The 17088-nt window shown below is 39.2% G+C and overlaps 1 protein-coding gene across 1 annotated transcript in view; it reads left to right on the top strand.

Moving 5' to 3' along the window:
* The first annotated feature begins 1790 nt into the window (after window positions 1-1790).
* Window positions 1791-17088, top strand: part of olfml3a (olfactomedin-like 3a) — a 16520-nt gene continuing 1222 nt past the window's right edge. The window contains exons 1-2 of the mRNA XM_062052575.1: window positions 1791-1934; window positions 11152-11458. Of these exons, the coding sequence (XP_061908559.1) occupies window positions 1821-1934; window positions 11152-11458 (421 nt within the window). The 5' untranslated portion in view covers window positions 1791-1820. The remainder of the gene's footprint in view (window positions 1935-11151; window positions 11459-17088) is intronic.

Raw genomic sequence — 17088 nt, 5'->3', positions numbered from 1 at the left:
TTACCTTGAGGACGTTGCAAACATTACAATTTTCACAGATTCGTAGTTTTTCCGGTCGGGTGACTATTGTGTCGTTTTGATTCCAAGTTGCGTTACGTCATAATTAGTGTTTGGTAACCATAAGGAAGCAAACGTGGTATTCTCGCAAAACAAACACAAGTTGAACCAGATTGTGGGTGTGGCTGGCATTCACCTGAAATGAGTGATTACGATGACATGATTTTTGCACCCAACTGGTAAAATACGGAAATGCGGCTGCTTTGACATTCCCTGTTGGCCACACGGGAGGTGAGGTTTGCATTAAGGACACTTGAGAACTGTCGACCAAAGAAACATCGAAGACACACACTTTTCCTGCAAGTTGTTTCCATTCAGTAGTATTTCATTATTTAAAACAGAAGTGAAAAAGTGATTATTACATTTTAACAGAAGTGTAGATAGAACATGTTGAAACGGAGAATAAGCAGATATTAACAGTAAATGAACAAGTGGATTAAATCATCCATTTTTACAGTTTGTCCTTTATAACAGTGGTCCCCAACCACCGATTGGTACCGGGCCGCGCAAGAAATTAAAAAAAAAAAAAAAAAAAAAAAGTTTTTTTTTTTCTTAATTAATCAAAATAAAAAGCACAATATATACATTATATATCAATATAGATCAATACAGTCTGCAGGGATACAGTCCGTAAGCACACATGATTGTATTTCTTTATGAAAAAAAAAAAAAAAAAAAAAAAAAAAAAAATTCCACCCCCCGTGGGACAAATTTTCAATTATTGACCGGTCCCCAGCTACAAAAAGGTTGGGGACCACTGCTTTATAATGTTGACAAAATAGAGATTTTTTGTTAAAATAAAGGCAATAATGTCATTTGTTGTGGTCCCCTTTATTTAGAGAAGTATCAAAATACATTTTGGTATCAAAATATTGGTATCGGGACAACCCTAGTATGTTGAGAATGATCCAAGTTTGTATTTGATCATTAGATTTATGTTACACTTGCTGTCCCTTTATCGTTTTTACCGTATTTTTCGGACTATAAGTCGCTCCGGCCGAAAATCCATAATAAAGAAGGAAAAAAAACATACATAAGTCGCACTGGAGTATAAGCCGCATTTTTGGGGAAAATTTATTTGATGAAAGCCAACACCAAGAATAGACATTTGAAAGGCAATTTAAAATAAATAAAGAATAGTGAACAACAGGCTGAATAAGTCTACGTTATATGAGGCATAAATAACCAACTGAGAACATGCCTGGTATGTTAACGTAACATATTATGGTAAGAGTCATTCAAATAACTATAACATATAGAACATGCTATACGTTTACCAAACAATCTGTCACTCCTAATCGCTAAATCCCATGAAATCTTATACGTCTAGTCTCTTACGGGAATGAGCTAAATAATATTATTTGATATTTCACGGTCATGTGTTAATAATTTCACACATAAAAGTGAAAAAAACTGCGACTTATAGTCCGAAAAATACGGCAACTGTGGAAAAAAAGGTGCCTTTTGCATTTGTGATATTAATTCTAATGATAAAGCACTAAGATGGAAATATGGAGGAACATGTTTTTGTGGACTGAGCGATGCAAGTCATCCATCCATCCATCCATTTTCTACCGCTTGTCCCTTCAATTCCTACGAAATGAAGGCGAAGGGGGAACATGACCGTGTGAGGTCTCCTCCAGCAGGCTCCTCCCTGAGAAAACATTCCAGGAGAGAACCAGGCTCAAGGACCCGGAAAATCTCCGTCTTGATCCCACTGGCTTGGAGCGAGAAGTTCCAGAAGGACTCCCGATGAGAGCACAATGAAGCCGGTGTTGATTCTGCTGCTGCTGTCCACCGGCTGGACCCTGTGTAGGGCCCAGGTCTACCACCAGGCCCTGATGGACTATTTGGAGAACAGACTGTTGGCTGTTGAGGTATGATCCTTTTTTTCTTTCTATTCTTCAACAACACTTCCTGTTTGCACACAGCTGCAAAAAGGAGTGGGAAGGGTGTAATATGCATGCCGGGCCACTAGTTGGCCATGTTACTTCGACACTGCACACGTGCACGACGACTATTGGGCAAGACTCTGGCTAAAAATACATTAATATTGAAATATTTCAAGTTTAATTTCAGTGTTTTGTTTTTTCTTTTTAAAACGTCACAGCTTTATTCTCGTAAAACTGTCGACTTCTACCAAAATTATTTTGATTATTTGAAATACAATTAGAATTTGAATTAATTTGAATTTTTGGTGGAATGTATTGAAGGTGGAATGGTTTGAATCGGGTGAAAAATGTGGAAATGGTTTGGAAAATGGCCAAGTCACTTTGAATGGGAAAAATGTCATGGAGAACCTGGAATTCTGGGAAATTTGGGAATTGTTTTGAACTTGGGAAAAAGGGGTATTTTAAATTTCCAGGATGTTGGAATGTGTTGAAGGTGGAATGGTTTGAAGCGGTTGAAAAATGTGGAAATGGTGGAAGTTTGAAAAATGGCCAAGTCATTTTGAATGGGAACAATGTCCCGGATAACCTGGAATTCTGGGAAATCTGGGAATTGTTTTGAACTTGGGAAAAACGGTAGTTTAAATTTCCAAAATGGTGGAATGTGTTGAAGGTGGAATGGTTTGAATCGGATGAAAACTGTGGAAATATTGGAAGTTTGGAAAATGGCCAAGTCATTTTGAATGGTAAAAAATGTCCCAGTAAACCTGGAATTCTGGGAATTGTTTTGAACTTGGGAAAAAAAGGTAGTTTAAATTTCCAAGATGGTGGAATGTGTTGAAGGTGGAACCGTTTGAATCGGTTGAAAAATGTGGAAATGGTGGAAGTTTTGGAAAATGGCCAAGTCACTTTGAATGGGAAAAATGTCATGGAGAACCTGGAATTCTGGGAAATTTAGGAATTGTTTTGAACTTGGGAAAAAGGGGTATTTTAAATTTCCAGGATGTTGGAATGTGTTGAAGGTGGAATGGTTTGAAGCGGTTGAAAAATGTGGAAATGGTGGAAGTTTGGAAAATGGCCAAGTCACTTTGAATGGGAAAAATGTCATGGAGAACCTGGAATTCTGGCAAATTTGGGAATTGTTTTGAACTTGGGAAAAAGGGGTATTTTAAATTTCCAGGATGTTGGAATGTGTTGAAGGTGGAATGGTTTGAAGCGGTTGAAAAATGTGGAAATGGTGGAAGTTTGGAAAATGGCCAAGTCATTTTGAATGGGAACAATGTCCCGGATAACCTGGAATTCTGGGAAATCTGGGAATTGTTTTGAACTTGGGAAAAACGGTAGTTTAAATTTCCAAAATGGTGGAATGTGTTGAAGGTGGAATGGTTTGAATCGATTGAAAACTGTTGAAATGTTGGAAGTTTGGAAAATGGCCAAGTCATTTTGAATGGTAAAAAATGTCCCAGTAAACCTGGAATTCTGGGAATTGTTTTGAACTTGGGAAAAAAAAGGTAGTTTCAATTTCCAAGATGGTGGAATGTGTTGAAGGTGGAACAGTTTGAATCGGTTGAAAAATGTGGAAATGGTGGAAGTTTTGGAAAATGGCAAAGTCATTTTGAATGGGAAAAATGTCCCGGAGAACCTGGAATTCTGGGAAATCTGGGAATTGTTTTGAACTTGGGAAAAAAGGGAGTTTAATTTTCCAGGATGGTGGAATGTGTTGAAGGTGGAACAGTTTGAATTGGTTGAAAAATGTGGAAATGGTGGAAGTTTGGGAAAATGGCAAAGTCATTTTGAATGGGGAAAATGTCCCGGAGAACCTGGAATTCTGGGAAATCTGGGAATTGTTTTGAACTTGGGGGGAAATGGTAGTTTAAATTTCCAGGATGGTGGAATGTGTTGAAGATGGAATGGTTTGAATCGGTTGAAAAATTTGGAAATGGTGGAAGTTTGGAAAATGGCCATGTCATTTTGAAACGGAAAAATGTTCTAGAAAAACTGGAATTCTGAGAAATCTGGGAATTGTTTTGAACTTAGTAAAAAGGGGTAGTTTAAATTTCCAGGATGGTGGAATGTGTTGAAGGTGGAACTGTTTAAATCGGTTAAAAACTGTGGAAATGGTGGAAGTTTGGAAAATAGCCAAGTCATTTTGAAACGGAAAAATGTCCTGGAAAACCTGGAATTCCGAGAAATCTGGGAATTTTTTTAAACTTGGGGGAAAAGGGTAGTTTAAATTTCCATTATGGTGGAATGTGTTGAAGGTGGAATGGTTTGAATCGGATGAAAAATGTGAAAATGGTGGAAGTTTGGAAAATGGCCAAGTCATTCTGAGTGGGAAAAATGTTCCGTAAAACCTGGAATTCTGGGAAATTTGGGAATTGTTTTGAACTTGGGAGAAAGGGGTAGTTTAAATTTCCAGGATGGTGGAATGTGTTGAAGGTGCAATGGTTTGAATCGGTTGAAAAATGTGGAAATGGTGGAAGTTTAGAAAATGGCCAAGTCATTTTGAATGGGAAAAATGTCCCCTGAAACCTGGAATTGTGGGAAATATGGGAATTGTTTTGAACTTGGGAAAAAGGGTAGTTTAAATTTCCAGGATGGTGGAATGTGTTGAAGGTGGAACGGTTTAAATCGGTTGAAAAATGTGGAAGTTTGTAAAATGGCCAAGTCATTTTTAATGGGAAAAATGTCCCGGAAAACCTGAAATGCTGGGAAATCTGGGAATTGTTTTGAACTTGTGGGAAAAGGGTAGTTTAAATTTCCAGGATGGTGGAATGTGTTGAAGGTGGAATGGTTTGAATCGGTTGAAAAATGTGGAATTGGTGGAAGTTTCGATAATGGCCAAGTCATTTTGAAAAGGAAAAATGTCCCGGAGAACCTGGAATTGTGGGAAATCTGGGAATTGTTTTCAACTTGGGAAAAAAGGGTAATTTAAATTTCCAGGATGGTGGAATGTGTTGAAGGTGGAACGGTTTGAATCGGTTGAAAAATGTGGAAATGGTGGAAATTTGGAAAATGGCCAAGTCATTTTGAATGGGAACAATGTCCCGGAGAACCTGGAATTCTGGGAAATCTGGGAATTGTTTTGAACTTGGGGAAAAAGGGTAATTTAAATTTCCAGGATGGTGGAATGTGTTGAAGGTGGAACGGTTTGAATCGGTTGAAAAATGTGGAAATGGTGGAAGTTCGGAAAATGGTCAAGTCATTTTGAATGGGAATAATGTCCCGGAAAACCTGGAATTCTGGGAAATCTGAGAATTGTTTTGAACTTGGGGAAAAAGGGTAGTTTAAATTTCCAGGATGGTGGAATGTGTTGAAGGTAGAACAGTTTGAATCGGTTGAAAAATGTGGAAATGGTGGAAGTTTTGGAAAATGGCAAAGTCATTTTGAATGGGAAAAATGTCCCGGAAAACCTGGAATTCTGGGAAATCTGGGAATTGTTTTGAACTTGGGGGAAAATGGTAGTTTAAATTTCCAGGATGGTGGAATTTGTTGAAGATGGAATGGTTTGAATCGGTTGAAAAATGTGGAAATGGTGGAAGTTTGGAAAATGGCCATGTCATTTTGAAACGGAAAAATGTTCTGGAAAAACAGGAATTCTGAGAAATCTGGGAATTGTTTTGAACTTAGTAAAAAGGGGTAGTTTTAATTTCCAAGATGGTGGAATGTGTTGATGGTGGAACTGTTTAAATCGGTTAAAAACTGTGGAAATGGTCGAAGTTTGGAAAATAGCCAAGTCATTTTGAAACGGAAAAATGTCCTGGAAAACCTGGAATTCCGAGAAATCTGGGAATTTTTTTAAACTTGGGGAAAAAGGGTAGTTTAAATTTCCAGTATGTTGGAATGTGTTGAAGGTGGAATGGTTTGAAGCGGTTGAAAAATGTGGAAATGGTGGAAGTTTGGAAAATGGCCAAGTCATTTTGAATGGGAACAATGTCCCGGATAACCTGGAATTCTGGGAAATCTGGGAATTGTTTTGAACTTGGGAAAAACGGTAGTTTAAATTTCCAAAATGGTGGAATGTGTTGAAGGTGGAATGGTTTGAATCGGGTGAAAAATGTGGAAATGGTGGAAGTTTGGAAAATGGCCAAGTCACTTTGAATGGGAAAAATGTCATGGAGAACCTGGAATTCTGGGAAATTTGGGAATTGTTTTGAACTTGGGAAAAAGGGGTATTTTAAATTTCCAGGATGTTGGAATGTGTTGAAGGTGGAATGGTTTGAAGCGGTTGAAAAATGTGGAAATGGTGGAAGTTTGGAAAATGGCCAAGTCATTTTGAATGGGGACAATGTCCCGGATAACCTGGAATTCTGGGAAATCTGGGAATTGTTTTGAACTTGGGAAAAACGGTAGTTTAAATTTCCAAAATGGTGGAATGTGTTGAAGGTGGAATGGTTTGAATCGGGTGAAAAATGTGGAAATGGTGGAAGTTTGGAAAATGGCCAAGTCACTTTGAATGGGAAAAATGTCATGGAGAACCTGGAATTCTGGGAAATTTGGGAATTGTTTTGAACTTGGGAAAAAGGGGTATTTTAAATTTCCAGGATGTTGGAATGTGTTGAAGGTGGAATGGTTTGAAGCGGTTGAAAAATGTGGAAATGGTGGAAGTTTGGAAAATGGCCAAGTCATTTTGAATGGGAACAATGTCCCGGATCACCTGGAATTCTGGGAAATCTGGGAATTGTTTTGAACTTGGGAAAAACGTTAGTTTAAATTTCCAAAATGGTGGAATGTGTTGAAGGTGGAATGGTTTGAATCGGATGAAAACTGTGGAAATGTTGGAAGTTTGGAAAATGGCCAAGTCATTTTGAATGGTAAAAAATGTCCCAGTAAACCTGGAATTCTGGGAATTGTTTTGAACTTGGGAAAAAAAGGTAGTTTACATTTCCAAGATGGTGGAATGTGTTGAAGGTGGAACAGTTTGAATCGGTTGAAAAATGTGGAAATGGTGGAAGTTTTGGAAAATGGCAAAGTCATTTTGAATGGGAAAAATGTCCCGGAGAACCTGGAATTCTGGGAAATCTGGGAATTGTTTTGAACTTGGGAAAAAAGGGAGTTTAATTTTCCAGGATGGTGGAATGTGTTGAAGGTGGAACAGTTTGAATTGGTTGAAAAATGTGGAAATGGTGGAAGTTTGGGAAAATGGCAAAGTCATTTTGAATGGGAAAAATGTCCCGGAAAACCTGGAATTCTGGGAAATCTGGGAATTGTTTTGAACTTGGGGGAAAATGGTAGTTTAAATTTCCAGGATGGTGGAATGTGTTGAAGATGGAATGGTTTGAATCGGTTGAAAAATGTGGAAATGGTGGAAGTTTGGAAAATGGCCATGTCATTTTGAAACGGAAAAATGTTCTGGAAAAACTGGAATTCTGAGAAATCTGGGAATTGTTTTGAACTTAGTAAAAAGGGGTAGTTTTAATTTCCAGGATGGTGGAATGTGTTGACGGTGGAACTGTTTAAATCGGTTAAAAACTGTGGAAATGGTCGAAGTTTGGAAAATAGCCAAGTCATTTTGAAACGGAAAAATGTCCTGGAAAACCTGGAATTCCGAGAAATCTGGGAATTTTTTTAAACTTGGGGAAAAAGGGTAGTTTAAATTTCCATTATGGTGGAATGTGTTGAAGGTGGAATGGTTTGAATCGGATGAAAAATGTGAAAATGGTGGAAGTTTGGAAAATGGCCAAGTCATTCTGAATGGGAAAAATGTCCCGGATAACCTGGAATTCTGGGAAATCTGGGAATTGTTTTGAACTTGGGAAAAACGGTAGTTTAAATTTCCAAAATGGTGGAATGTGTTGAAGGTGGAATGGTTTGAATCGGGTGAAAAATGTGGAAATGGTGGAAGTTTGGAAAATGGCCAAGTCACTTTGAATGGGAAAAATGTCATGGAGAACCTGGAATTCTGGGAAATTTGGGAATTGTTTTGAACTTGGGAAAAAGGGGTATTTTAAATTTCCAGGATGTTGGAATGTGTTGAAGGTGGAATGGTTTGAAGCGGTTGAAAAATGTGGAAATGGTGGAAGTTTGGAAAATGGCCAAGTCATTTTGAATGGGAACAATGTCCCGGATCACCTGGAATTCTGGGAAATCTGGGAATTGTTTTGAACTTGGGAAAAACGTTAGTTTAAATTTCCAAAATGGTGGAATGTGTTGAAGGTGGAATGGTTTGAATCGGATGAAAACTGTGGAAATGTTGGAAGTTTGGAAAATGGCCAAGTCATTTTGAATGGTAAAAAATGTCCCAGTAAACCTGGAATTCTGGGAATTGTTTTGAACTTGGGAAAAAAAGGTAGTTTACATTTCCAAGATGGTGGAATGTGTTGAAGGTGGAACAGTTTGAATCGGTTGAAAAATGTGGAAATGGTGGAAGTTTTGGAAAATGGCAAAGTCATTTTGAATGGGAAAAATGTCCCGGAGAACCTGGAATTCTGGGAAATCTGGGAATTGTTTTGAACTTGGGAAAAAAGGGAGTTTAATTTTCCAGGATGGTGGAATGTGTTGAAGGTGGAACAGTTTGAATTGGTTGAAAAATGTGGAAATGGTGGAAGTTTGGGAAAATGGCAAAGTCATTTTGAATGGGAAAAATGTCCCGGAAAACCTGGAATTCTGGGAAATCTGGGAATTGTTTTGAACTTGGGGGAAAATGGTAGTTTAAATTTCCAGGATGGTGGAATGTGTTGAAGATGGAATGGTTTGAATCGGTTGAAAAATGTGGAAATGGTGGAAGTTTGGAAAATGGCCATGTCATTTTGAAACGGAAAAATGTTCTGGAAAAACTGGAATTCTGAGAAATCTGGGAATTGTTTTGAACTTAGTAAAAAGGGGTAGTTTTAATTTCCAGGATGGTGGAATGTGTTGACGGTGGAACTGTTTAAATCGGTTAAAAACTGTGGAAATGGTCGAAGTTTGGAAAATAGCCAAGTCATTTTGAAACGGAAAAATGTCCTGGAAAACCTGGAATTCCGAGAAATCTGGGAATTTTTTTAAACTTGGGGAAAAAGGGTAGTTTAAATTTCCATTATGGTGGAATGTGTTGAAGGTGGAATGGTTTGAATCGGATGAAAAATGTGAAAATGGTGGAAGTTTGGAAAATGGCCAAGTCATTCTGAATGGGAAAAATGTTCCGTAAAACCTGGAATTCTGGGAAATTTGGGAATTGTTTTGAACTTGGGAGAAAGGGGTAGTTTAAATTTCCAGGATGGTGGAATGTGTTGAAGGTGGAATGGTTTGAATCGGTTGAAAAATGTGGAAATGGTGGAAGTTTGGAAAATGGCCAAGTCATTTTGAATGGGAAAAATGTCCCCGGAAACCTGGAATTGTGGGAAATATGGGAATTGTTTTGAACTTGGGAAAAAGGGTAGTTTAAATTTCCAGGATGGTGGAATGTGTTGAAGGTGGAATGGTTTGAATCGGTTGAAAAATGTGGAATTGGTGGAAGTTTCGAAAATGGCCAAGTCATTTTGAAAAGGAAAAATGTCCCGGAGAACCTGGAATTGTGGGAAATATGGGAATTGTTTTCAACTTGGGAAAAAAGGGTAATTTAAATTTCCAGGATGGTGGAATGTGTTGAAGGTGGAACGGTTTGAATCGGTTGAAAAATGTGGAAATGGTGGAAATTTGGTAAATGGCCAAGTCATTTTTAATGGGAACAATGTCCCGGAGAACCTGGAATTCTGGGAAATCTGGGAATTGTTTTGAACTTGGGGAAAAAGGGTAGTTTAAATTTCCAGGATGGTGGAATGTGTTGAAGGTGGAACGGTTTGAATCGGTTGAAAAATGTGGAAATGGTGGAAGTTCGGAAAATGGTCAAGTCATTTTGAATGGGAATAATGTCCCGGAAAACCTGGAATTCTGGGAAATCTGAGAATTGTTTTGAACTTGGGAAAAAGGGTAGTTTAAATTTACGGGATGGTGGAATGTGTTGAAGGTGGAACGGTTTGAATCGGTTGAAAAATGGGGAAATTGTGGAAGTTTGGAAAATGGCCAAGTCATTTTGAATGGGAAAATGTCCCGGAGAACCTGGAATTCTGGGAAATCTGGGAATTGTTTTGAACTTGGGAAAAGGGGTGGTTTAAATTTCCAGGATGGTGGAATGTGTTGAAGGTGGAATGGTTTGAATCGGTTGAAAAATGTGGAAATGGTGGACATTTGGAAAATGGCCAAGTCATTTTGAATGGGAAAAATGTCCCGGAGAACCTGGAATTCTGGGAAATATGGGAATTGTTTTGAACTTGGGAAAAATGGTAGTTTAAATGTCCAGGATGGTGGAATGTGTTGAAGGTGGAATGGTTTGATTCGGTTGAAAAATGTGGAAATGGTGGAAGTTTGGAAAATGGCCAAGTCATTTTGAATGGGAAAAATGTCCCGGAAATCCTGGAATTCTGGGAAATCTGGTAATTGTTTTGAACTTGGGAAAAAGGGTAGTTTCAATTACCAGAATGGTGTAATGTGTTGAAGGTGGAACGGTTTGAATCGGTTGAAAAATTTGGAAATGGTGGAAGTTTTGGAAAATGGCCATGTCATTTTGAAACGGAAAAATGTCCCGGAGAACCTGGAATCTTGGGAAATTTGGGAATTGTTTTGAACTTAGGAAAAAAGGGGTAGTTTAAATTTCCAGGATAATGGAAAGTGTTGATGGTGGAATGGTTTGAATCGGTAGAAAAATGTGGAAATGGTGGAAGTTTGGAAAATGGCCAAGTCATTTTGAATGGGAAAAATGTCCCGGAAAACCTGGAATTCTGGAAAATTTGGGAATTGTTTTGAACTTGTGGAAAACGGGTATTTTAAATTTCCAGGATGGCGGAATGTGTTGAAGGTGGAACAGTTTGAATCGGTTGAAAAATGTGGAAATGGAAGTTTGGAGAATGGCCAAGTCATTTGGAATGGGAAAAATGTCCCGGAGAACCTGGAATTCTGGGAAATCTGGGAATTTTTGGAATTAGTCAAGGGATTCTGGAGAAGAAGAAGAATAAACAGATCATTTTGGTGTGTATTTCTGAATACTAAAAATATGATGTTATTATTTTGCTGTCCTCACCGTTAAATCTTTCAATTGTTTGGTTTTTCTTTTGTTACGCCTTTCCATGCGAGTCCTTTTCATTTTAATTCGTCACGCCGTCTCGCGGTTGACCATCTTGAAACTGTCATCTGCGTCAAATGGATGGAAAAATATGACCTGCTGATGGATGGTTGTCATGTTTACCAGGGCCACGTGCACCTGTACCAGGAGCAATGGCGGCACCACCAGGCGGAGGTGCAGGACCTGCGCAAACAGTCCACCGAGACCATGGAGGCCCTGAGGCAGCAACACCACGCGCTCTCCGAAGACTTGGCGGCGGCGGCGGCCGGCGTGGAGCGCGTGGAAGGAGACATGGACACGGTGGAGAGCCAGACGTCACCGAGGGCCTGCGCTAAGGAGGCGGACCGGGTGGTGGAGCAGGGAGTGTGGAGCCAGGAGGAGAGCCGAGGAGACCAGGACGAGGGCTGGGAGGAGATTCCCTCCAGAGTGTCTGGTGAGAGAACTTTGCTCCATATACCAAAGTGTTTATTTTCCAAAAACATTTAAAATCCTTGGATGTTTACAAAAAAAAAAGGACTAGGGTTGTTAGAATAATTTTATCGAAGTTATCGCAAAAACTTTGTGTTTCAATGAGTTCCCAGCGAGAAGCAAAAACATGTCTTTGAACAAGGACTACAAAGCGGAGAGAAGGCAGGATCTGCCCAAGTTCCGGACACGGCTTTTTTGAACTCTTTTACGAACCTTTCTTTGAACTGTTTTACGGCACTTTTCTGTGAAGTGTTTACGACCTTTTCTTTCGAACTGTTCTGTAACCAAAGGCAAGGCTGTTTACGACCCACGTCCCCTTGGAAGCAGCTGTTGCCATGTGGTCCGGGAAAGTCCAAAAAAAGGAGGAGGCGTACAATCTTTGGCCAGAGCGTGGTGGGAGACTGTGCAAGAGTACAGCCCGGACGTTTCTCCTCAAATTAAGCCAAATTGAATTCTGTCTCTGTTTAATTCCTTGCTTCTTGTCTTGTTTAATAGATGTCATCAGTTTTTGAACCTGACAGATTTATAGTGTTTATTTTCCAAAAAACATTTAAATTCCTTTGATGTTTAAAAAAATAAGGACTAGGGTTGTCCCGATACCAACATTTTGGTACCGGTATACCAACATGTACACTACCGTTCAAAAGTTTGGGGTCACATTGAATTGTCCTTATTTTTGAAGGAAAAGCACTGTACTTTTCAATAAAGATAACTTTAAACTAGTCTTAACTTTAAAGAAATACACTCTATACATTGCTAATGTGGTAAATGACTATTCTAGCTGCAAATGTCTGGTTTTTGGTGCAATATCTACATAGGTGTATAGAGGCCCATTTCCAGCAACTATCACTCCAGTGTTCTAATGGTACAATGTGTTTGCTCATTGGCTCAGAAGGCTAATTGATGATTAGAAAACCCTTGTGCAATCATGTTCACACATCTGAAAACAGTTTAGCTCGTTACAGAAGCTACAAAACTGACCTTTTTTTGAGCAGATTGAGTTTCTGGAGCATCACATTTCTGGGGTCAATTAAACGCTGAAAATGGCCAGAAAAAGATAACTTTCATCTGAAACTCGACAGTTTATTCTTGTTCTTAGAAATGAAGGCTATTCCACAAAATTGTTTGGGTGACCCCAAACTTTTGAACGGTAGTGTATTTCGATGCTTTTCTAACAAAAAAAAATGGCATTATTGGCTTTAGTCAACATCAAGGGTTGGAATTGGGGGTTTAAATTACCAAAATGATTCCCGAGCGCGGCCACCGCTGCTGCTCACTGCTCCCCTCACCTCCCAGGGGGGTGGAACAAGGGGGTGTGTCAAATGCAGAGAGTAATTTTAACACACTATCAGTGGTACTTTAACTTTTACTTTGACTTTTTTTTTTTACAAAAAAATCTTAGGGTACATTAAACATCTGTTTATTATTGCAATTTTGTCCTTAAATAAAATAGTGAACATACTAGACAACTTGTCTTTTAGTAGTAAGTAAACAAACAAAGACTCCTATTTAGTGTCATTTATCACGTGCCAACTTCACTGGTTTTGGGTTTTCTATTTCACGCAATTTCAACAAAATGTGAGGTTTGCTCAAGACCCGTTATTAGATAATACTTTTGGGGGAACAATTGAGGTATTTTAGATGATTTGAATGAGTTGTCCTAATTTGCTCTACAATCATGTGAATGTGAACATTAGTGTAGAGGTTGCCCTCTAGTGGGTTCTTCGGACCACCACACACTGCCAGGAGAGCCCGGAATTCAGGGTATAACGCGGTTTTATTTTCATCAATAGTGCCAGGTTTTTGCTTTCCAGCAAAATGTATTTGTCTGCGTCTGTGTCTCTCTCTGGCTCCCACTCTGTGTCTCATACCGGCTGCTGCTAATAAAGGCAACAGGTGATTAGATAACAAGGCCCACCTGGGCCATCTACTCACCTGTCCCTGTCTTCGAGGCCGGTCCTGGCACACCCCGATCCGCGGCAGGCCCGCAGGCCACGCCCCCCCTCCACAATTAGTTGTCCTGATTTCTTATCCCCAGGCCTTTTCAAAAGTTCATTTATTGAAAGACATCAGTGTTTGCTTCAGCCGAAAATGAGGTGATGTATCAAAAAGCTCTTCATTGCCTCCAAGCGCTAAGTTGCAAACGATTGCGGAGTTCCTTTGGGAGCGTTCACAAAATAAAATGACTCTCATAAGGGAAAAAAAGCACACATTAAACGAAGCCACTCGTAGAATTCCAAATGAGGTTCGACTTTTTCCTGGTAAGTTGGAGCTGCTGGCCTGAAGTCAGTTTCATTGTCAAGCGACCCCAAAATGATCCCCTTGTGAGGAGGCACTTTTTGTTTGCGAGTCCGATGATCATTTGCCTCCCGGTCACGTCTGAGTAGCTTCTTCCGGGGTTTTTTCCGGTTTTATGTCAGCCTCGTTCCCCCTCAAGGCTTTGGATCGAAACGAAACGGGAACAAAATGTTCGCTGGGTTTTGAACACCACGATGATCCAGTTCTTCAGTTTTCCTCCAACTTTTCACGTTTAGAGGCAAGAGATGATTGAAGTGTTGTAATTCGAGCCGGTTATTAAATAAAAGGACGCCCATTGAAAGACGAAGATAATTGGAGAGAGGTGTCAGGTTCAAACACTGATGACATCTATTGAACAAGACAAGAGGCAAAGAATTAAACAGAGACAGAAGTCAATTTGGACTCAATATATTGAGGACCTGTAACCTCTTACCATACTTGCCAACCCTCCCGTTTTTAGCGGGAGAATCCCGGTATTCAGCGCCTCTCCCGACAACCTTTCGGCAGAGAATTTCTCCCGACAAACTCCCGGTATTCAGCCGGAGCTGGAGGGGGCTCCTGAGACTAAGTGGGGACAGCCTGTTCTCACGTCCGCTTTCCCACAAAATTTTTTTGTCAGACTTCTCCATTGAACACGGTGGCCGAAATGATATACTCATCATGAACGGAGAAGTTAAACAGGACAATGCTGCCATCTAATGGATAGCCAGCGGAACACTGAAATTCAAGTTTTTGTTTTTTTTCTATGTAAATAAAATAAGTATATATATATATATATATATATATATATATATATATATATATATATATATATATATATATATATATATATATATATATATATATATATATATATATATATATATATATAGCTAGAATTCACTGAAAGTCAAGTATTTCATACATATATATATGTATATATATATATATATATATATATATATATATATATATATATATATATATGTATATATACATATATATATATATATATATATATATATATATATATATATATATATATATATATATATATATATATATATATATATATATATAATATATATAAAATACTCGAGTTGGTGAATTCTAGCTGTAAATAACCACGCCCCAAACCCCCCCCCCACCCCCACCCCCACCCCCTACCCCTCACCTCCCGATATTGGAGGTCTCAAGTTTGGCAAGTATGCCTCTTACAATGTCTCAGCACGCTCTCCCAAAAGATTGCACTCCTCCTTCTTTATTTGACTTCCTCCCCCCACCTGACCACAGCTGCTTCCGGAGGGAAGTGGGTCGTAAACAGCGTTGCCTTTGGTTACCGAACAGTCCAAAAGGAGAGGTCGTAAAATAGTTCAACAAGAGTTCCATAAAATAGTTCAAAGAGAGTTCCATAAAATAGTTCAAAAAGAGTTTGTCAAATACTTCAAAAAGAGTTCGTCTGGAAATTGGGCAGATCCTGTCATCTCTCCGGGTTTGAAGTTCCAGTGGAATTTTACGAGCCTTCTTCTTGGTTGGTTTCAAAGACAGCCTTTTGTCTTTTTGCCTGGAACTCATTTCAACACAAAGTTGTTATTCTAACAGGAGGCTTTTATTTTCTAAATGGAAGAAGTCATTTTTCATTCACCGTAAAAAGTCACTCACATGCTCTGTTGACCTTAATTGGGTTTTACGCCCTACCTGTCCCAACGCCAATGCCTGGGTGCTGGGGGCGCTGGCCGGGAATCGAACCTGAAGAGCCGGCAGCGTGTACCATTTTAGGGATATAATGATATGAACACAGTTATCGTGACCAAATGTATCACAGTTATTATTATATCACAGTGTTGTTGGATGTGCCCCAAAAGAGACATAAACAAATTAATTTCACAAAAACATGACATTTTACGACAATATAGGTGTATTATTAGGAAAGACATGTAGACATTTGTACAAACCCCGTTTCCATATGAGTTTGGGAAATTGTGTTAGATGTAAATATAAACGGAATACAATGACTTGCAAATCATTTTCAACCCATATTCAGTTGAATATGCTACAAAGACAACATATTTGATGTTCAAACTGATAAACTTTTTTTTTTTTGCAAATAATCATTAACTTTAGAATTTGATGCCAGCAACACGTGACAAAGAAGTTGGGAAAGGTGGCAATAAATACTGATAAAGTTGAGGAATGCTCATCAAACACTTATTTGGAACATCCCACAGGTAAATTGGGAACAGGTGGGTGCCATGATTGGGTATAAAAGTAGATTCCATGAAATGCTCAGTCATTCACAAACAAGGATGGGGCGAGGGTCACCACTTTGTCAACAAATGCGTGAGCAAAGTGTTGAACAGTTTAAGAAAAACCTTTCTCAACCAGCTATTGCAAGGAATTTAGGGATTTCACCATCTACGCTCCGTAATATCATCAAAGGGTTCAGAGAATCTGGAGAAATCACTGCACGTAAGCAGCTAAGCCCGTGACCTTCCATCCCTCAGGCTGTACTGCATCAACAAGCGACATCCGTGTGTAAAGGATATCACCGCATGGGCTCAGGAACACTTCAGAAACCCACTGTCAGTAACTACAGTCGGTCGCTACATCTGTAAGTGCAAGTTAAAGCTCTCCTATGCAAGGCGAAAACCGTTTATCAACAACACCCAGAAACGCCGTCGGCTTCGCTGGGCCTGAGCTCATCTAAGATGGACTGACACAAAGTGGAAAAGTGTTCTGTGGTCTGACGAGTCCACATTTCAAATTGTTTTTGGAAACTGTGGACGTCGTGTCCTCCGGACCAAAGAGGAAAAGAACCATCCGGATTGTTATAGGCGCGAAGTGTAAAAGCCAGCATGTGTGATGGTATGGGGGTGTATTAGTGCCCAAGACATGGGTAACTTACACGTCTGTGAAGGCGCCATTAATGCTGAAAGGTACGTACAGGTTTTGGAGCGACATATGTTGCCATCCAAGCAACGTTACCATGGACGCCCCTGCTTATTTCCTTTTCCTTTCCCTTTCCCAACTACTTTGGCACGTGTTGCAGCCATGAAATTATAAGTTAATTATTATTTGCAAAAAAAAAAAAAAAAAAAGTTTATGAGTTTGAACATCAAATATGTTGTCTTTGTAGTGCATTCAATTGAATATGGGTTGAAAATGATTTGCAAATCATTGTATTCCGTTTATATTTACATCTAACACAATTTCCCAACTCATATGGAAACGGGGTTTGTACATAATTATTCCAACATTTACACACCTGCAAATCAGATGGAGAATTAAAGGGAACATTGTTTGGGGGTATCCATAACA

The sequence above is a fragment of the Entelurus aequoreus genome, linkage group LG07 (assembly GCF_033978785.1).
Source record: "Entelurus aequoreus isolate RoL-2023_Sb linkage group LG07, RoL_Eaeq_v1.1, whole genome shotgun sequence".
Lineage (NCBI taxonomy): Eukaryota > Metazoa > Chordata > Actinopteri > Syngnathiformes > Syngnathidae > Entelurus > Entelurus aequoreus.
The sequence above is the reverse complement of the archived record's forward strand: the minus strand, read 5'-3'. Positions and strand labels throughout refer to the sequence as shown.